Source organism: Coregonus lavaretus (genome assembly GCF_964263955.1).
Source record: "Coregonus lavaretus genome assembly, chromosome: 1".
Classification (NCBI taxonomy): domain Eukaryota; kingdom Metazoa; phylum Chordata; class Actinopteri; order Salmoniformes; family Salmonidae; genus Coregonus; species Coregonus lavaretus.
In genome coordinates this window covers 1782793-1805323 of record NC_139988.1, presented here as the reverse complement: position 1 = coordinate 1805323, position 22531 = coordinate 1782793, and the positions used below count along the sequence as shown (strand labels likewise).

General features: G+C 42.2%; 1 protein-coding gene across 1 annotated transcript in view; it reads left to right on the top strand.

Annotated features, from left to right (window-relative positions):
- LOC311118744 (uncharacterized protein) overlaps positions 1 to 20969 on the top strand; it is a gene marked incomplete at both ends in the record, with an annotated part of 37941 nt that extends 16972 nt beyond the window's left edge. The window contains 19 exons of the mRNA XM_084157665.1: positions 1727 to 1780; positions 1902 to 1955; positions 2148 to 2201; positions 2337 to 2390; positions 2596 to 2649; positions 2945 to 2998; positions 3316 to 3360; positions 5245 to 5298; positions 5388 to 5441; positions 5680 to 5733; positions 9156 to 9227; positions 12927 to 12962; positions 13531 to 13575; positions 13699 to 13731; positions 17133 to 17279; positions 18338 to 18392; positions 19782 to 19970; positions 20075 to 20152; positions 20773 to 20969. Of these exons, the coding sequence (XP_084013791.1) occupies positions 1727 to 1780; positions 1902 to 1955; positions 2148 to 2201; positions 2337 to 2390; positions 2596 to 2649; positions 2945 to 2998; positions 3316 to 3360; positions 5245 to 5298; positions 5388 to 5441; positions 5680 to 5733; positions 9156 to 9227; positions 12927 to 12962; positions 13531 to 13575; positions 13699 to 13731; positions 17133 to 17279; positions 18338 to 18392; positions 19782 to 19970; positions 20075 to 20152; positions 20773 to 20969 (1383 nt within the window). The remainder of the gene's footprint in view (positions 1 to 1726; positions 1781 to 1901; positions 1956 to 2147; positions 2202 to 2336; positions 2391 to 2595; positions 2650 to 2944; positions 2999 to 3315; positions 3361 to 5244; positions 5299 to 5387; positions 5442 to 5679; positions 5734 to 9155; positions 9228 to 12926; positions 12963 to 13530; positions 13576 to 13698; positions 13732 to 17132; positions 17280 to 18337; positions 18393 to 19781; positions 19971 to 20074; positions 20153 to 20772) is intronic.
- Positions 20970 to 22531: the final 1562 nt, after the last annotated feature.

The following is a 22531-nucleotide window of genomic DNA, read 5'->3' as shown; positions in this document are numbered from 1 at the left end:
GTCTATAGTGATAATATAACAGATTGTCTATAGTGAGAATATAACAGATTGTCTATAGTGATAATATAACAGATTGTCTATAGTGATAATATAACAGATTGTCTATAGTGATAATATAACAGATTGTCTATAGTGAGAATATAACAGATTGTCTATAGTTATAATATAACAGATTGTCTATAGTGATAATATAACAGATTGTCTATAGTGAGAAGATAACAGATTGTCTATAGTGAGAAGATAACAGATTGTCTATAGTGAGAAGATAACAGATTGTCTATAGTGATAATATAACAGATTGTCTATAGTGAGAAGATAACAGATTGTCTATAGTGAGAAGATAACAGATTGTCTATAGTGAGAATATAACAGATTGTCTATAGTGAGAAGATAACAGATTGTCTATAGTGAGAAGATAACAGATTGTCTATAGTGATAATATAACAGATTGTCTATAGTGATAATATAACAGATTGTCTATAGTGAGAAGATAACAGATTGTCTATAGTGAGAATATAACAGATTGTCTATAGTGAGAATATAACAGATTGTCTATAGTGAGAATATAACAGATTGTCTATAGTGATAATATAACAAATTGTCTATAGTGAGAATATAACAGATTATCTATAGTGAAAATATAACAGATTGTCTATAGTGGTAATATAACAGATTGTCTATAGTGATAATATAACAGAGTGTCTATAGTGAGAAGATAACAGATTGTCTATAGTGATAATATAACAGATTGTCTATAGTGAGAAGATAACAGATTGTCTATAGTGAGAAGATAACAGATTGTCTATAGTGATAATATAACAGATTGTCTATAGTGAGAAGATAACAGATTGTCTATAGTGATAATATAACAGATTGTCTATAGTGAGAAGATAACAGGTTGTCTATAGTGATAATATAACATATTGTCTATAGTGATAATATAACATATTGTCTATAGTGATAATATAACAGATAGTCTATAGTGAGAAGATAACAGATTGTCTATAGTGATAATATAACATATTGTCTATAGTGAGAAGATAACAGATTGTCTATAGTGAGAAGATAACAGATTGTCTATAGTGATAATATAACAGATTGTCTATAGTGAGAAGATAACAGATTGTCTATAGTGAGAAGATAACAGATTGTCTATAGTGATAATATAACAGATTGTCTATAGTGATAATATAACAGATTGTCTATAGTGAGAAGATAACAGATTGTCTATAGTGAGAATATAACAGATTGTCTATAGTGAGAAGATAACAGATTGTCTATAGTGATAATATAACAGATTGTCTATAGTGAAAATATAACAGATTGTCTATAGTGAGAAGATAACAGATTGTCTATAGTGATAATATAACAGATTGTCTATAGTGAGAATATAACAGATTGTCTATAGTGATAATATAACAGATTGTCTAAAGTGATAATATAACAGATTGTCTATAGTGAGAATATAACAGATTGTCTATAGTGAGAAGATAACAGATTGTCTATAGTGAGAAGATAACAGATTGTCTATAGTGATAATATAACAGATTGTCTAGTGAGAATATAACAGATTGTCTATAGTGAGAAGATAACAGATTGTCTATAGTGAGAAGATAACAGATTGTCTATAGTGATAATATAACAGATTGTCTATAGTGAGAATATAACAGATTGTCTACAGTGACAGTTAGTGATAGTTTGTCTTTCTGCTGTTGTGTGATTCCAGGGTCCTCAGGGAATCAGAGGCTCCACTGGAATGATGGGGCTCAAAGGTGAACTGGTAAGAGTCACGCATTGAAGTTAATTATATTTCAATCCTGGCTCGCTGAAACATGTTATTTGCGTTGTGTTTCCATCCTTTCTGTCAGCGTAATGCTAATATACCTCTTGTGTTGTGACAGGGAGCACGAGGACATGATGGAGATCCAGGTCCCCAGGGTGTTGCAGGAGCCACTGTAAGTATTCTCCCATAATCCCCTTCTCCTGTTCATTATGATTTCACTAATGTTAGATCTCTGGAAAGGTTTGTTTTTCAGAAATACAACACTGTTTACGTGTCATTATGTATTGTTCTCAATTAACAAAATGATTAAACATCTCTGTAAAAAGGTTTTGTCTTACAATATGTTTACGCTGTATCTTTTTAGGGTGACCAAGGCCAGAGAGGCGTGATGGGCGAGTCTGGTCCTAAAGGTGATGAGGTGGGTATCAGAATACACCTGCCATGGTTTCACATGGCCAAATTGATGCTTGTTTTTAGTCACTGTCTAGGGTGGTGGTGATGGTGTTATACTGATGCCCTGATTGGTTCCTTATACTATTGTGTTGTTATCTAGGGATCTCAAGGTGGAAGAGGCATCACAGGTCTTCCTGGGCCCAAGGGAGAGGGTGTAAGTATTACTGTACCTGTACTGCTTTATCTCAACATAAACAATCAGTCTTAGTGGTGGGAAACGTAAGCATATCATGTCTGTTGTGTATTCATAGACTCTTAGAACCATTTAAGCCATAGAACCATTCATAGAACCATAGAACCTTCTTGGAACATTAACACTTGTCATGGAATAATTGTTGTGGTTCTTTTTTCATGTCTAGGGTTTGTCAGGTGTGGATGGCCGTGAAGGTATTCCTGGAATGCCAGGTGGAAAGGTATGGAAATGATCTACTATAAGATGTTTATACGTTTACAACTGTTCATAAATGTTGTGTTGACAGAGGTAATGTTCTAGTTTTGCTGTGTGCTCTCATACGTCTACAGTGATTCTTTTTTGCAGCAATTTCTATTGGGTTGGCAATGGAGATCACGGCATCCTGAAAAGTCCACTATAGAATGGGATTCATACTGGTTGAACAGAGGAATCAGCAGGAGTTGTCAAGTCAAGTTAAGGTTACAACTGTGATGTCAGCATTTCATCTTAACTCACGTAACTCTCTTTCTCCACAGGGCACCATTGGCAAGGCTGGGTCTCCCGGGGAGGTGGGGCTTCAGGGACTTCCTGTAAGTATGACCTTTGACCTCACACTAACAGGCGTTCTGATTGGTTGCGCCTGTGTAAAACTCCTCAGCCTCCCGTATTCTAATCCTGATGTGAAATAACAACAATAATAACATGGGATAATTGTTTCTGATTGACCACCACCATTCTGTAGGCTATTTTGTTTTACAAACATTTTAGATTTTCATGTTTTCAACAACATCTTTGAAATGGATAATAAATGGATGATTGTTTCTGTCAAATGTATTCTAGGTATTTACATGATCATTCTTGTTACTGTAGAATGATTTTGTTTGACAATATTGTGTCGCCTCTCTAGGGATTACCTGGTTCTCCTGGCCCGAAAGGAACTGGTGGCGAGAAGGTAGGCGTCATAGAGATCTTATTAAATTAGTATTCTAATTCCTAATTCTATGGTAGGCATCATGATGACATCACAAATCACCTACAATACACCACTTATATCAATGAATCTACAGCCAATAGGCATTACTCTGTGCCATAAACTCAAGCCATCTGACAAATAGAGCTCATCTGTGTCACTGAGGAGCTGCAGCTGGATAGCAGCATGGGTACACTGACCTGACAGTTCTGACCCTGACCTGACTGTTCTGACACTGACCTGACTGTCCTGACACTGACCTGACCTGACTGTCCTGACCCTGACCTGACTGTCCTGACCCTGACCTGACTGTCCTGACCCTGACCTGACTGCCCTGACCCTGACCTGACTGTCCTGACACTGACCTGACTGTCCTGACACTGACCTGACCCTGACCTGACTGTCCTGACCCTGACCTGACTGACCTGACACTGACCTGACTGTTCTGACCCTGACCTGACTGTCCTGACCCTGACCTGACTGTCCTGACACTGACCTGACCCTGACCTGACTGTCCTGACCCTGACCTGACTGTCCTGACACTGACCTGACCCTGACCTGACTGTCCTGACCCTGACCTGACTGACCTGACACTGACCTGACTGTTCTGACCCTGACCTGACTGTCCTGACACTGACCTGACTGTTCTGACCCTGACCTGACTGTCCTGACACTGACCTGACTGTCCTGACACTGACCTGACTGTTCTGACCCTGACCTGACTGTCCTGACACTGACCTGACTGTCCTGACCCTGACCTGACTGTCCTGACTGACCTGACCCTGACCTGACTGTCCTGACCCTGACCTGACTGACCTGACACTGACCTGACTGTTCTGACCCTGACCTGACTGTCCTGACTGTTCTGACCCTGACCTGACTGTCCTGACACTGACCTGACTGTCCTGACCCTGACCTGACTGTCCTGACACTGACCTGACTGTCCTGACCCTGACCTGACCTGACCTGACTGTCCTGACACTGACCTGACTGTCCTGACCCTGACTGTCCTGACACTGACCTGACTGTCCTGATCCTGACCTGACTGTCCTGATCCTGACCTGACTGTCCTGACACTGACTGTCCTGACACTGACCTGACCCTGACCTGACCTGACTGTCCTGACACTGACCTGACTGTCCTGATCTGACTCTGACCTGACTGTCCTGACACTGACTGTCCTGACCCTGACCTGACTGTCCTGACCCTGACCTGACTGTCCTGACACTGACCTGACTGTCCTGATCCTGACCTGACTGTCCTGACCCTGACCTGACTGTCCTGACCCTGACTGTCCTGACCCTGACCTGACTGTCCTAACACTGACCTGACTGTCCTGACACTGACCTGACTGTCCTGACACTGACCTGACTGTCCTGACCCTGACCTGACTGTCCTGACCCTGACCTGACCTGACTGTCCTGACCCTGACCTGACTGTCCTGCCACTGACCTGACTGTCCTGACACTGATCTGACACTGATCGGACTGTCCTGACACTGTCCTGACCCTGACCTGACTGTCCTGACACTGACCTGACTCTGACCTGACTGTCCTGACACTGTCCTGACATTGACCTGACCTGACTTCATCTCTGACACAGGGAACTCAGTTCTGTTAGAGAAGATACTAGAACAAGGAGTGGAAGCAGGGCGGTAGCTCCACCCCACTCTCTCTGCAAGTTTCGGCCAAGTCTATGGGCCAAATGTCCCAAATCAGTAATGAAAAAATCTGCACACCGGAACAAAGTTCCTCGTTAGTCGTGGCATCTCAGTGTGTTGACAGACACTACGATACCATCCTATGGGACGTGTATCTGTCCAAGAGAGATGATGACATAAACTCTGTTTATGTTGCTCTATTTCAGGGTGGCTCTGGAGAGCCAGGTCTTCTTGGAACAATGGGATCTGCTGGTAAAACAGTAAGTCCAAATCAAATCAAAGTTGATTTAAAATACATTTCAAATTGTCTACACAGTAACAAACGGTTCATTGTGATGTCTCTCTGTAGGGAGAGCAAGGAAAAGCAGGAGATCTAGGACCCATTGGACCAATTGGCGGACCAGTGAGTATCCTGTCATTTATTATATTTCCAAGCAGGCAAAGCTGTTTTTATGACGTCATCACAACCATATTACAACTGGTAGGAATTGGGTTGCAGTGATGTCATTGATGTCAATGATGTCATTGCAACCAGTTTTGCCCGCTGGGGTTCCATTTTAATGTCCTTTATCGTGCGTTATTGTCCAATAAAACAAGCCTTCTCTTCTTCTCTCTTGTAATTTCCTTTGACACTTCTCTAGGGAGACAGAGGAGAACAAGGACCAGCCGGTCCTCCAGGCAAACCAGGAGCCAGGGTGAGTTATTGTTGTTGTTGTTGCTGTCTCGTTGCTGTGTGATGCTGTGTGTCTTTGTGCCAGGTATAGTATGAGGATTGATGAATGGAAACATACTTTGTAACAATGACTCAATGATGACAATGTTAGGCTGGAACACCAAGATTATTGAGAGAGAGAAAGAGAAAGAGAGAAAGAGAGAGAAAGAGACAGAGAGAGCGAGTGAGCGAGAGGGAGAGAGAGAGACAGAGAGAGAGGAGTGTAGACCTGGCTGTGGTTACAGAGAGTGTGGACCTGGCTGTGGTTACAGAGAGTGTGGACCTGGCTGTGGTTACAGAGAGTGTGGACCTGGCTGTGGTTACAGAGAGTGTGGACCTGGCTGTGGTTACAGAGAGTGTGGACCTGGCTGTGGTTACAGAGAGTGTGGACCTGGCTGTGGTTACAGAGAGTGTGGACCTGGCTGTGGTTACAGAGAGTGTGGACCTGGCTGTGGTTACAGAGAGTGTGGACCTGGCTGTGGTTACAGAGAGTGTGGACCTGGCTGTGGTTACAGAGAGTGTGGAACTGGCTGTGGTTACAGAGAGTGTGGACCTGGCTGTGGTTACAGAGAGTGTGGAACTGGCTGTGGTTACAGAGAGTGTGGACCTGGCTGTGGTTACAGAGAGTGTGGACCTGGCTGTGGTTACAGAGAGTGTGGACCTGGCTGTGGTTACAGAGAGTGTGGACCTGGCTATGGTTACAGAGAGTGTGGACCTGGCTGTGGTTACAGAGAGTGTGGACCTGGCTGTGGTTACAGAGAGTGTGGACCTGGCTGTGGTTACAGAGAGTGTGGACCTGGCTGTGGTTACAGAGAGTGTGGACCTGGCTGTGGTTACAGAGAGTGTGGACCTGGCTGTGGTTACAGAGAGTGTGGAACTGGCTGTGGTTACAGAGAGTGTGGACCTGGCTGTGGTTACAGAGAGTGTGGACCTGGCTGTGGTTACAGAGAGTGTGGACCTGGCTGTGGTTACAGAGAGTGTGGAACTGGCTGTGGTTACAGAGAGTGTGGACCTGGCTGTGGTTACAGAGAGTGTGGAACTGGCTGTGGTTACAGAGAGTGTGGACCTGGCTGTGGTTACAGAGAGTGTGGAACTGGCTGTGGTTACAGAGAGTGTGGACCTGGCTGTGGTTACAGAGAGTGTGGAACTGGCTGTGGTTACAGAGAGTGTGGACCTGGCTGTGGTTACAGAGAGTGTGGACCTGGCTGTGGTTACAGAGAGTGTGGACCTGGCTGTGGTTACAGAGAGTGTGGACCTGGCTGTGGTTACAGAGAGTGTGGACCTGGCTGTGGTTACAGAGAGTGTGGACCTGGCTGTGGTTACAGAGAGTGTGGACCTGGCTGTGGTTACAGAGAGTGTGGACCTGGCTGTGGTTACAGAGAGTGTGGACCTGGCTGTGGTTACAGAGAGTGTGGACCTGGCTGTGGTTATAGAGAGTGTGGACCTGGCTGTGGTTACAGAGAGTGTGGACCTGGCTGTGGTTACAGAGAGTGTGGACCTGGCTGTGGTTACAGAGAGTGTGGACCTGGCTATGGTTACAGAGAGTGTGGACCTGGCTGTGGTTACAGAGAGTGTGGACCTGGCTGTGGTTACAGAGAGTGTGGACCTGGCTGTGGTTACAGAGAGTGTGGACCTGGCTGTGGTTACAGAGAGTGTGGACCTGGCTGTGGTTACAGAGAGTGTGGACCTGGCTGTGGTTACAGAGAGTGTGGAACTGGCTGTGGTTACAGAGAGTGTGGACCTGGCTGTGGTTACAGAGAGTGTGGACCTGGCTGTGGTTACAGAGAGTGTGGACCTGGCTGTGGTTACAGAGAGTGTGGAACTGGCTGTGGTTACAGAGAGTGTGGACCTGGCTGTGGTTACAGAGAGTGTGGACCTGGCTGTGGTTACAGAGAGTGTGGACCTGGCTGTGGTTACAGAGAGTGTGGACCTGGCTGTGGTTACAGAGAGTGTGGAACTGGCTGTGGTTACAGAGAGTGTGGACCTGGCTGTGGTTACAGAGAGTGTGGACCTGGCTGTGGTTACAGAGAGTGTGGACCTGGCTGTGGTTACAGAGAGTGTGGACCTGGCTGTGGTTACAGAGAGTGTGGACCTGGCTGTGGTTACAGAGAGTGTGGACCTGGCTGTGGTTACAGAGAGTGTGGACCTGGCTGTGGTTACAGAGAGTGTGGACCTGGCTGTGGTTACAGAGAGTGTGGACCTGGCTGTGGTTACAGAGAGTGTGGAACTGGCTGTGGTTACAGAGAGTGTGGACCTGGCTGTGGTTACAGAGAGTGTGGAACTGGCTGTGGTTACAGAGAGTGTGGACCTGGCTGTGGTTACAGAGAGTGTGGACCTGGCTGTGGTTACAGAGAGTGTGGACCTGGCTGTGGTTACAGAGAGTGTGGACCTGGCTGTGGTTACAGAGAGTGTGGAACTGGCTGTGGTTACAGAGAGTGTGGACCTGGCTGTGGTTACAGAGAGTGTGGACCTGGCTGTGGTTACAGAGAGTGTGGACCTGGCTGTGGTTACAGAGAGTGTGGACCTGGCTGTGGTTACAGAGAGTGTGGACCTGGCTGTGGTTACAGAGAGTGTGGACCTGGCTGTGGTTACAGAGAGTGTGGACCTGGCTGTGGTTACAGAGAGTGTGGACCTGGCTGTGGTTACAGAGAGTGTGGACCTGGCTGTGGTTACAGAGAGTGTGGACCTGGCTGTGGTTACAGAGAGTGTGGACCTGGCTGTGGTTACAGAGAGTGTGGACCTGGCTGTGGTTACAGAGAGTGTGGACCTGGCTGTGGTTACAGAGAGTGTGGACCTGGCTGTGGTTACACAGAAACTCTCTAGAGAATAGGCCTGAATGGGATCTCAGGATCTCAGAGGCTATTTTCACAGTAAGGAGAGAATGGGGTCCAGGGCCAGCCGGCTGAAAGAGCCCTCTGTTCCTTTGGCATTCCTCAAACACACACGGTCAGCGATCAAAGGTGTGCCCAGCACACAGAATGAAGAGACACACACACATAAACATACAAAATAAAAATTGCGGCCAGGTTTTTAGGAATTCTCTTTCTTTTGTGCACATTTTGAGTCACTACCCTGATATATCCGTCTCATGAACAGTTAATTAACCCAGTGGATGTTGTCCTAATGACAGAAGGAAGAAAGGCTCCATACTCTGCTGTCTTATCTTAGGTTTCCAACTACTTTCTGCTGTAGTTTTATATATTTACATACAGTATTCCATTTAGCAGATGCTTTTATTCTTACAGTCATGCGTGCATACATCTTACGTATGGGATGCCCCTGGAATCAAACCCACAAACCTGGCGTTGCAAGCTCCATGCGCTAACCAACTGAGCCATACAGGGCATACAGTAGTGTGGTGTTGACCTCTGACCTCATTGTTGTCTCTCTACCTTTGTTTTGTAGGGATCTAAAGGGGATCTTGGTCTTCCTGGTGTTCCCGGACCCCCAGGCCTCCCCGGAGTGAAGGGAGAGAGGGTAAGATAAGAGGACGTTCTATTTTGACTGGTATCTATCCCCTCTGTAGAGACCTGCCGTCTGGTGGGGAAACAAACACTGCTGTTATACAAATACTCAAACTACTGCTTACTGGATTTACGCTCCCCGGACCGTTTACTTTCTGCATGCTTGATATTTGATAAGAAGACAGAGAGGATCCTCAACTGAACAGCAATGTGGCTTGTGTTTAGTCATTTCAGGTTCCACAAACTTCTTATGACAATTTCCAATGTTCATGAAACCACTAGTTTTGATTTGACTTTTCACGGTTCTGTACAATCATGAAAAATACATCTATTTGGCCCCCTCTAGTGTTACAAGTTGAAATATGCATTGATAAGACTAGTCTTGCTGCGGGTATTACAGTTTTTTACAATCACTTTGGCACTAATTTCAGAACCTTGACGTAATTTTTCAAAACTCTAGACACAAAACTCAAAACGGTAATCACTTGTAACACAGGCTGTCCAATGTTCAAAACATTGCATTGTGCATTCATATCTTTAAAGAAATCTTGCACTTACACAATCATTGGTTCAAAAAACTAATTTATTGTGAAATACCAATGAAACGTTAATTTAGATCACCCACACACAAGCAACCGATAGTTTCACTGTGTCATTGTTCGTACAATCATTAAATATTGTAGTACAAAATAGGTGATACATGTTTCATTATGGTACTACATGTAAATACATCCCTGTAAAAGTACTGCAGTAGTAGAGATAATACTACAGACACAGTGGAATCATTGAACAAAATCTGAAATATATTGATGAAAAACAATACAGTACTGTAAAACATAAAATGCAGTGTTCCTCAACTTGCTTGCTTGTACTGTAAAAAGCAAAACATAGGAGTGATTACTGTACTTCTACATTTTCATCAACTCTGTCTTGTGGATTTGGCCACAGGTTCTCATCTACATCACAATGGATGTTTTCATTAGACAAACATCTTGGAAAAAACCTTCGGGCATGGCGAATCCAGGCCTGACACTGGTCTGCCGTGATGTCATTGCATGCGTCATCCATGGCCTGGAGAAGAGTGACTTGTTCATGAGGGCGCCTATCATAAACCTTCCATCTCCATGTGGAGAATAATTCCTCAATCGGGTTAAGGAAAGGAGAGTATGGGGGTAAATACAGGGTGGTAAATTGTGCATGGGCCTGAAACCATGCTTGCACCATATGAGCATGGTGGAACCTGACATTATCCCACACAATGACATAGGTCACGCCATCAGCTCTACAGACCTGATCGAACTCATCAAGGAAGGTTACAAGGAGAGCTGCATTATATGATCCAATACGAGGTCTGCGTCCCACCACACCATCTTCTGATATAGCCGCACACATTGTAATGTTGGCCCCACATTGTCCAGGTACTTGGATGGTTGCCCGCTGGCCAATGAAATTCCGACCTCTCCTCCTTGTCTTGGCCAGGTTAAAGCCTGCCTCATCCAAATATATGAATTTGTGATGGTTGTCATCAGCATCCAGCTCCATCACCCTCTAAAAATACATTTTGGAAAGAGATTTACTGATTACTCTACAATGTAGAATTATTAGGGAATTTTATTACAACAGCCATCTTGAAACGGAACATACCTGAACATACTCAGTCCTCATTTGCTTCACTCTGTCTGCATTTCTTTCAAAAAGCACATGGTATAGTTGTTTTAAAGACACCTGGTGCCTTTTCAGCATGCGTGCAATAGTCGGCAAACTTATGGATTCCACATTGTTAAACATGTCTTCATTGTCCAAGATATGCTGGCAAATTTCTGTAAGGCGAATATCATTTCGACCACAGCCTGCTCTTGTTGGTCAGTCAGAATTTTGACTCTGCCTCCCCTATTTGGCCTAGTCTCAATTCTACAGGGAAAATTACAGTAAGAAGACACTTGGTCACATCACCTACTCTGTGATACACATTGGTATGCAGTCATTTGACAATTGAGAGTAGCATAATGTTTAGTGCATGCTGACAACTTACCGATTCTCATTGCGGAAAGTTCTGATTATTGCGACAACGGTTAACCTTCTGAGGTTTGGTTGTATCATTGTAGCCGCCTCAGTCATTGTCATGCCATGATATATGACATGGTCTACAACTATTGCTCGGATTTCATTGGACACTCTTTGCTGTTGCTGTCTTGGTCCGTGGCCTTGTCCTCTACCACGTTCCCCCACACCTCTCAAACAAGGCCCACGACCACCTCTCAGAAGGGGTGCTTGTCCCCTGCCATTCCTTTGACCAACACGTCTTCCTCGTCTTCCTCCCACCACTGCTTGACCTCTATTGTGACCTGGATCACCTGCCGGCTCCATGTTACAGTACGTATCGCTATGTTGTTGCAAGTGGATCCCAATCAATTCTTTATATACTCGTTCCACAATGTGAACTCAATCATCAGTAACGAGTTGGCAGAATTGGACAAGCAATTACAAGGGCCTGCATCCATACAGTGCAGTACTGTCAATACTGTAAATAGTCTGAAAGGGTGGTACATGGGACCATAGAAACGGTGTCTGATAAAGAATGATGATGAAATATTACATCCATAGATAATGTAGTCTAATTGGTTCATGCTCCACGCTAATTGGTGACAATGAATCTCGTTATCTTGAAACTTTCATGATCTGAACATGGAATATTGTTTGTCTGTTTCCATACAACTATGCATTAAGAGTAATGCAACAGTTACTTATCATTTTGAGCAGTTGTATCAATTGATAGTTGGATAATTGTAATGAAATGAATAGACACTCATCTGAAATGTAATGTGTGAATTGCCTTTTGAAATAGTAGTACTTTGATGTTAAGTTGTGTCATATTGAACAGGTGATTTTTGTTAAATGAACAAATGATCTTAGTTTTATGTGTATTGTATCCAAGCAATTGAAAAAAGTGTTAAGAGTTTTGAAAAATGTTCATTTTGATCATTGGTTGAGAGTTGTGTGTCTAGAGTTTTGAAAAATGACGTCAATGTTCTGAAATTAGTGCCAAAGTGATTGTAAAAAACGGTAGATAGTAGTATAACTTGCTGTTGCTTAACTGTACTGTATAACTTGTGCTGTAGTAGTATAACTAGTGCTGTTGTTTAACTGTTTAACTGTACTGTATAACTTGCTGTAGTAGTATAACTAGTGCTGTTGCTTAACTGTACTGTATAACTTGCTATAGTAGTATAACTAGTGCTGTTGTTTAACTGTTTAACTGTACTGTATAACTTGCTGTAGTAGTATAACTAGTGCTGTTGCTTAACTGTACTGTATAACTTGCTATAGTAGTATAACTAGTGCTGTTGCTTAACTGTACTGTATAACTTGCTATAGTAGTATAACTAGTGCTGTTGCTTAACTGTACTGTATAACTTGCTATAGTAGTATAACTAGTGCTGTTGCTTAACTGTACTGTATAACTTGCTATAGTAGTATAACTAATGCTGTTGTATAACTGTATAACTGTACTGTATAACTTGCTATAGTAGTATAACTAGTGCTGTTGCTTAACTGTACTGTATAACTTGCTATAGTAGTATAACTAGTGCTGTTGTTTAACTGTACTGTATAACTTGTGCTGTAGTAGTATAACTAGTGCTGTTGCTTAACTGTATAACTGTACTGTAGTTAAACGATTTTCAATACTGAACTGATTTTTCCTCAACTTCAGGGAGAAGCTGGCGAGGGAGGACCTAAAGGGGAACAGGTAAGAATTCCAAGTTTGAAAACGTCTGTTTATCTCTCTCAACAATATTTGTCTGTATCTTAAAGTCAATTTGATAATCCACCAGCAGTGTGGATGGGCCCTTTCAAGTTTCATTAGTCGTATGTACAGGAGACACATGGTATACACCATCCAACCAAATGCTTACTTGCAGATTCCTTCTGGACAATGCAACAACAATAAGCAATAATAAAAGATAAGAATAGGAACATAAAGTAAATGTCTCAGTAGAATAGAATAAACATGTTAGCATCAGTAGAATACAGGAAGGAACCATTTATAGTCCAATATTTACATGTGTTTTAGGGAAGGAGGGATTAGGGGGCAAGTGTTTAAATTGTGCAGTATTTAGCAATCATAGTAAGAGTCTGGTAGCAGCAGTTGTGGTGTGTGTGTCTGTGTGGGTGTGTGTTTGTTTGTGTGTGTGTGGATTTTTGTGTGGGTGTGTGTGTGTGTTCCTAACTTACCCAGGGCATTTTTATATCCAGAAGAGTGAGTTTACCCCAAATCATTTATATTTGTTTGTGTGTGTGTGTGTGTGTGTGTGTAGGGAGAACAAGGTTCTGAGGGAACCTCTGGAGACAAAGGAGATGTTGTAAGTTATCACTCAAGCAAGGATTCATTGCATACAACCTGACCTCACATTTGAGCCTTTTAAACAACACTTTTTCAACTCCACCTGTACTAATCATCTGGGTTTTTCTCATTTGATTAATAGGGTGACCAAGGGGAAGCTGGACCCAAAGGAGCGGTGAGTTCTGACTACTTTTCTAGAAGCAGTTCTATGTCTCAAACGAGGAATATACCTACAGTTGAAGTCTGAAGTTTACATACACTTAGGTTGGAGTCATTAAAACTCGTTTGAATGTCGGTTAGGACATCTACTTTCTGCATGACACAAGTATTTTTTTCAACAATTGTTTACAGACAGATTATTTCACTTATAATTCACTATAATCACAATTCCAGTGGGTCAGAAGTTTACATACACTAAGTTCACTGTGCCTTTAAACAGCTTGGAAAATTCCAGAAAATTATGTCATGGCTTTAGAAGCTTCTGATAGGCTAATTTACATCATTTGAGTCAATTGGAGGTGTACCTGTGGATGTATTTCAAGGCCTACCTTCAAACTCAGTGCCTTTTTGCTTGACATCATGGGGAAATCAAAAGAAATCAGCCAAGACCTCAGAAAAAACATGTAGACCTCCACAAGTCTGGTTCATCCTTGGAAGCAATTTCCAAACGCCTGAAGGTACCACGTTCATCTGTACAAACAATAGTACTTAAGTATAAACACCATGGGACCACGCAGCCGTCATACAGCTCAGGAAGGAGACGTGTTCTGTCTCCTAGAGATGAACGTACTTTGGTGCGAAAAGTGCAAATCAATCCCAGAACAACAGCAAAGGACCTTGTGAAGATGCTGGAGGAAACAGGTACAAAGTATCTATATCCACTGTAGAACAAGTCCTATATCGACATCACCTGAAAGGCCGCTCAGCAAGGAAGAAGCCACTGCTCCAAAACCGCTATAAAAAAGCCAGACTACGGTTTGCAACTTCACATGGGGACAAAGATCGTACTTTTTGGAGAAATGTCCTCTGGTCTGATGAAACAAAAATAGAACTGTTTGGCCATAATGACCATCGTTATGTTTGGAGGAAAAAGGGGGACGCTTGCAAGCCGAAGAACATAATCTCAACCGTGAAGCACGGGGGTGGCAGCATCATGCTGTGGAGGTGCTTTGCTGCAGGAGGGACTGGTGCACTTCACAAAATAGATGGCATCATGAGAAAGGAAAATTATGTGTATATATTGAAGCAACATCTCAAGACATCAGTCAGGAAGTTAAAGCTTGGTCGCAAATGGGTCTTCCAAATGGACAATGACCCCAAGCATAATTCCAAAGTATTGGCAAAATGGCTTAAGGACAACAAAGTCAAGGTATTGGAGTGGCCATCACAACGCCCTGACCTCAATCCTATAGAAAGTTTGTTGGCAGAACTGAAAAAGTGTGTGTATTCTGCCCTGGAATTGCATTCCCATGCAAAACTAGACAGATAGCTAACAACTGAGTCTTCAATAAAACTTCCAAGGCGTGACTTTTCTTGAAAGAATGTATTGAAAACGTTTATGTTGTGAAACTGCAAAATACAGAAAATAATATACTTTAGTATCCAATTCACATTGACATACTGTAGCTGTACATTATACATTTCAAGTTGAAGTTGCATAAATACAAAGCACGTGCCAAGGTACCATGTATCTGACATGACGACAAACCAAATAGATAATTACTCTATGAGTAACAACTAGCCAACTCCTTTCATTACTCTAATAATGTACAAACACCTCTGTACAATAACAAAGCATATTACACTAGAAACAGTAACAAACTATAGTATGTTTTACACTTCTTTTACATGACGCACGAGCAAACTAATACAGCTGACGGCATCCATGAAAGTCAATGCAATTTGAGTGAGTAAATGTAACCAACTAACATTGATAAGTAAGCCATTCTATCAATAACAATATTATCATCACTAGCAATATGCTTGAATTGAACTTACAAACAAATATTTTCCGAGGGTGAAGCGTGACAAGAAATAGTTGCACAGAAAGAACTGTAGCGTTGTTTCTAGCTGCTTGTCTGCGTGCAGAATGACTACTCTACTTCCGGTTTTTGTACATTCTTCTAAGTACCAGAAAGCTCCACTAGGGGGCGATAAACACCATGGAACACAATGAAAGTCACTCTTAACCACTATAATAAAATAATCTGTTACCTTCTAACAGGATGGCAGCACAGTGTGTGAGCAAGGAGGCCTACAAACCTGACTCAGTTACACCAGCTCTGTCAGGAGGAATGGGCCAAAATTCACCCAACTTATTGTGGGAAGCTTGTAGCAGGCTACCCGAAACGTTTGACCCAAGTTAAACAATTTAAAGGCAATGTTAGCAAATACTAATTGAGTGTATGTAAACTTCTGACCCACTGGGAATGTGATTAAATAAATAAAAGCTGAAATAAATCATTCTCTCTACTATTATTCTGACATTTCACATTCTTAAAATAAAGTGGTGATCCTAACTGACATAAGACAGGGAAGTTTTACTAGGATTAAATGTCAGGAATTGTGAAAAACTGAGTTTAAATGTATTTGGCTAAGGTGTATGTAAACTTCCGACTTCAACTGTAACTTTGAGACAGTTCATCTACACCCATAGAGTGTGTTAGTTGTAGTGCTGAGCGATTAACCAACATTTGGGTTATTTTTCGGTTTTTAAAACAACTAATTGACTGACGTTGGTTAAATCATTTGAATTAAAAAAAATATCGTTTTTTTTCTGTGAGCTCGATGTGCAGATTCTGTAGAGATAAATCAGATGAAGCCTGAACTGTGCGATGTGGTAGGGCGTTGTAGTTTCTAACAGGCCAATATTCTACATAGTTTAGCGCCGAAAACATGGTAATTAACTACAATGACCATAATCCATTGCGCTCGCTTAAACTTGTCCAGTCTGTGCGGAGCAGACACGGAGAGAAGAGCGATTGAGTGGAATAGAAAGCAGTTGCTTCGCGAGCCTCAAAATACATGATTTAAGTGATTTATAGTTGGTATTCAGCAGTCATAAAAGTCTACCTTATTTACTTTGAAGAACTACTAAAATAGTGATTTAGTCAGACAGCATAGGCAGCTTTTCTATAGAGATGAGATGACTTGGAATGAAATAATAAAGTCATCAAATAAAACTAATATTTTATTAAAGTAAAGTAATGTGAATAAATGATGGTTAATAAGTGATAAGCAGCAATGGACAGTCACTACCATCATGGGACTTTTATTAATTGTTTTATTCAGTGTTGTTACAGCATTCAACCCACATAATGCATAGTGCATTTAATGTAAAGAAAAAAATCAATTGAACCGAAACCGAACCGACCTCAAAAAGCACTAATCGCTCAGCACTACTGCAACTTCAGCATTGAACCTGTAGATATATCGGACTTTGCTTCAGATAAAGCCAATCCATATTCTGCAACATAATCAAGTTGGGTAGAAACTCAGAAGTCTTCATTGAGCGTGCTCAGTACCACCCATGTAATGTTGTTCTGATCCAGTGGTCTCTCCCCTCTCTGTCTCCAGGTTGGAAACCCAGGAGAGCCTGGTAACAGAGGACCAGAGGGTAGCAGAGGGCAGCCTGGCATCGAGGGCCCAGCTGGTTCACCTGGACCACGTGGCATGCAGGGCAACAGGGGCTCACCAGGAATCAGGGGGTCACAGGGACCAGCGGTAGGTACCCCCAAACCACCTCCACGCAAAACTTTGAAGACTATACACCTGAACTTACTTACTTACTTACTTACTTACATACTTACATAATATCTTACTTGCTTACTTACATACTTACCTACTTACTTACTAACTTACTTATTAACTTACTTAATTACTTACGAACTTACTTGCTTAATAACTTAGTTACTTACTAATTTACGTAATGACTTATATACTTAATTAATTACTTACATACTTACTTAATTACTTACGTACTCACATACTTACTTACATACTTACCTACTTGCTTACTTACAACTTACTTACTTAATTATCTACTTACATACTAACTTACTAACATACTTACTTATGGACTTACTTACTAACTCACACAAGTACCTACATACTTACTTACTTACATACTAACTTACTTACTAACTTAATTACTTACGTACCCACATACTTACTTACTCACATACTCACATACTTGCTTACTAACTTACTTGATTGCTTATTAATATACTTACTTACTAACTTACTTAGTTGCTTACATACATGCTTACTTACATGCTTACTAACTAACTAACTTGCTTACTTATACACCTACATACTTACTTACATACCTACCTACTTATTTACATGCTTACTTACTCATTTACTTTCATACTTACTAACAAATTCAGTTACTAACGTACATACCTACCTACTTATTTACATGCTTACTTACTCATTTACTTTCATACTTACTAACAAATTCAGTTACTAACTTACATACTTACCTACTTATTTACATGCTTACTTACTCATTTACTTTCATACTTACTAACAAATTCAGTTACTAACTTACATACTTACCTACTAACTTACATACTTACTTACCTATTTACCTCCTTTCTTACATACATACTTACTTACTTCTAGGCCTTTCCCTCCTCCCGGACCATAGGCCATCGACAACAGTTGTCCAGTGTATCCGGCATAACACAATTAGGGCTTACAAAATGTATCTGAGAAGCTAAATCTATGTGTATAAAAGCTGTTTTCTCATCATAAACCTTTTTTATGTTATCCTTCAGGGTAAAGAACCAAGCGATCAACACATCAGACAAGTCTGCATGAGAGTTATGCAAGGTGCGAATATCACAAGGAAGTTGTTTTCACACTGTCTGCTTCATTCCTTCTGTGTCTTTTAAATCAATGTATCTCACTCTACCTTTAAGCATCAACACTCTGTAATATCCCCACCCTCATTGGGTATCAGGGGTATTCAACTCTGACCCTACGAGGTCCGGAGCCTGCTGGTTTTCTGTCCTACCTAATAAATAATTGCACACAGCTGGTGACCCAGGTCTAAATCAGTCCCCGATTAGAGGGGAACAATGAAAAAAAGGCAGTGGAACTGGCTTTGATGTCCAGAGTTGAGTTTGAGGGCTTATAGTCTATCTGGCTTGGCGGTTTCAAGTCGAGTTTGAAGAGAGGGGAGCAGAAAAGAACCCATCATAAATACGCTTCAACCTTTGTTAGTTTGATGGATAACAGACTCCTGAACCCCAGCAATGCAGAAGATGCAGGCTGTTTTTTGGTCTCTCTCCCTGGGCCCTCCTCTTACTGTCTCCCACCCCCCTCCTCCCACTACCACTACTCTCCTCCTAAACTCAGGACTTTTTTATACCCAATGTGCTGAAAAATATATTTCACCTCCAGAGGACCTGCACTTTTGCTAAAAGCAGAAAAGCAAAGAGTCTGGGACAAGAGAGAAAGCCTCTACAGATGAATTGTCATCAGGGGGGCTGAACACTGGAATTTGAAGTGTAAAATACCATAGCCAAAAGCCTTAGGAGTTTTGTATTGAACTCTTGGCACCATAAATATACATATCGATTTTTCTATTTAAAGTTTGCAATAAGTATTTGCAGTCTGCTCAATTTACTGAGGCAGACTTGAAGGTGTAAGACTAGAAGAGAGGAATAACATTTTTATAACATTTATAAAAAGGCCTTCATTAAAGGTCCAATGCAGCCGTTTTTATCTCAATATCAAATCATTTCTGGGAAAACAATTGAGTACCTTACTGTGATTGTTGTAAATGTAAATGGTCAAAAAGAAACATAAATAGCTATTTAGCAAAGAGATATTTCTCAAGCAAGAATTATGCTAGAACTGTCTGGAAGTGGTCTGAGTGGCAAGGGTAAAACTGAAAACTAGCTGTTATTGGCAGAGAGGTTTGGAACTCTCTTTCTTATTGGTCTATGAACTAATTTACCACCTGGTGATGTCACCAGGCAGGCCAAAACTCCATCCCACCAAAACAGGTAGAAATTTCAGACGGCCTTTTCAAACAGCTCCTACACTAAAAGGGCATTATAATAATTGTCACAATTTCACAGTATTATTCCAACATCAAAGTGTGGAAATATATATAAAACACAGGAAAATCACATTTTGGACTGCACTGGGCCTTTAATACATTTGATTGATTAATTGTTTGCTCATCATTCCCTTTCCTCCTTGTTCCAACAGAGCAGCTAGCCCAGTTGGCTGCCAGTTTAAGGAGGCCGGAGTCTGGAGCAGCGGGGCTGCCTGGTAAGCCAGGGCTCCCTGGTCCTGCCGGTCCCCCAGGGGACAGTGGCTTCCCTGGGCAGGCTGGAGCAAGAGGACTGCCTGGCCTCAAAGGACCTCCAGGACTCCTGGGACTCAAAGGTCCCAAAGGTGGGGAGAGGATGTGTAATGTTACTATGAAAGCAAAATTCAGCTCATGTACACAAAGGAGTTTTGTAATAACCCTTGCAATCAACATCCTGTGTGTGGCACAGGTGAAATGGGCGACAGAGGAGACCGAGGTCCCACGGTGCGAGGGGCCAAGGGCCAGCCAGGACCTCCCGGTCTACCAGGTGAATGAGATTGACCTCGATCGCCAAGGAGAAGCGAACCATCAGTAGCTTACTTGTTCTTTATGTTCTAGTCTTGGTCTTGGAGGTTGTAGATGTTCTAGTCTTGGTCTTGTAGGTTGTAGATATTCTAGTCTTGAGGTGCGTTGAACAAGGGAAATAGTTTGCGAACGTTGGCTAACGTTAGCTAACATATTGTATTCCATTTGTTTTGTGTTTTGCCGCGACCATTTGCTATCCTTAGCAAAAGTGTCTGTTTTGGGTCTAAACTGCTGCTAAAAAGAATCAAGTGGCCATGTAGACTTTCTAAAGTCATTTTCAGTTTGAATATTGTTGCTAAAAAGTCACAGTAATCCTTAAAAAAGAAAAGTAGCCGTTTGATGTTTCACCATAACATTTTGGAATGTTCATTCAACTGAAATTGTTACTCTGGCAACATGTTCGCCACAAACAGCAGCCTTATTGAACTCGCATTTGGTCTTAGAGGTTCTAGAATGTTCTAGTCTTGAGTCTTTAAGGTTTTCAATGTTCTAGTCTTAAGTCTTTGAGGTTATGGACATTCTACTTTGGTCTAAGATGGTCTAGCTAACTCTTCTCTAACTCTAACTCTTCTCCCTCCACAGGTGAGCCCGGAAAGCCCGGTTACGGCCAGGAGGGACGTGACGGTGAGAGAGGACCTCCAGGTGTTCCTGGCCAGGCTGGTGTACCTGGGCCTCCTGGTAATGCTGGCCCCAACGGCTACTGCGACCCGTCGTCCTGCAACCTCAGACCGGGGGACATTGACACCAGCATCAAGGGCCCGGAGGGAACTAGAAACTAGAGCCACCACCCAGTGGAGGCTGGTGTCACTTTAAATCTGAGGACTGGATGTAATGGCTGTAATGAAATAAATGGAACAGTATCAAACACCTTTGATTCTGTTCCATTTATTCCATTACAGCCATCACTATGACCCATCCTCCCTTCACCAGCTTCCACTGCCCAACACCAAGAGAGGGGTAGAGACAGAGACAGAGACTAAGATGGCAGATGGACAGGTCTCCCACACCAACCCGGGGAGCACACAACATTCTCACAGCCTCTCTACTCTAAAGGTTGTCGTTGTAAAGTGGTCCATTCTATCGTATCTGCAGTGTTTTGTGAGAATGTTCTGTGCTATCCAGATCTCTATCGGATATGAAGGAGTCTTCCACTTCCAGAAATGCGAAACAAAATGAAGTATTTTGTTGCAAAATAATAATAATCCTGAACCTGTTTGGATGTGTAACAGTTTTTTTACCTGACAGTTTCTTTTTTTCTTTAGCTGTTTTCAGAAATGTTTAAGATATGAACATTTTGAAGACAATACATTTTTGTTTTTATTCCACTGTCCCTGTAAACCTAGATGTCCTTAATAACCATCAGACCATCCACCTGTCCTTAATAACCACCAGACCATCCACCTGTCCTTAATAACCACCAGTCAAACCACCTGTCCTTAATAACCACCAGTCAAACCACCTGTCCTTAATAACCAGCAGTCAAACCACCTGTCCTTAATAACCACCTGACAAACCATCTGTCCTTATTAACCACCAGTCAAACCACCTGTCCTTAATAACCACCAGTCAAAGCACCTGTCCTTATTAACCACCAATCAAACCAGCTGTCCTTAATAATCTCCTGACAAACCTCATGTCCTTAATAACCACCTGACAAACCACCTTTCCTTAATAACCACCTGACAAACCACCTGTCCTTAATAACCACCAGTCAAACACCTGTCCTTAATAACCACCTGACAAACCACCTGTCCTTATTAACCACCAGTGAAACCACCTGTCCTTAATAACCACCTGACAAACCACCTGTCCTTAATAACCACCTGACAAACCACCTGTCCTTAATAACCACCTGACAAACCACCTGTCCTTAATAACCACCAGTCAAAAGACCTGTCCTTAATAACCACCTGACAAACCACCTGTCCTTAATAACCACCTGACAAACCACCTGTCCTGAATAACCACCAGTCAAACCACCTGTCCTTAATAACCACCAGTCAAAAGACCTGTCCTTAATAACCACCTGACAAACCACCTGTCCTGAATAACCACCAGTCAAACCACCTGTCCTTCATAACCACCTGGCTGAATGTTCCCTTTCCTCCTTTCCTCTCACTGAAGCAGCTGTAGTCGACATGTTGATTTCAGCAGCGGCCCCGTCCACATCAACATCAAATCACGCTAATCCTTCCCCAATACAGGCAAATCATAAAGCAATACCAGGATTGCCTATAGCCCAAAGTGTCTTTTTTATTTCTAATGTACTGCATCATGTTCTATATTGAAATATCATAAACCAAAGATAAACCTTCTGAAAAACAGTGCTGTCAGTTTGTCC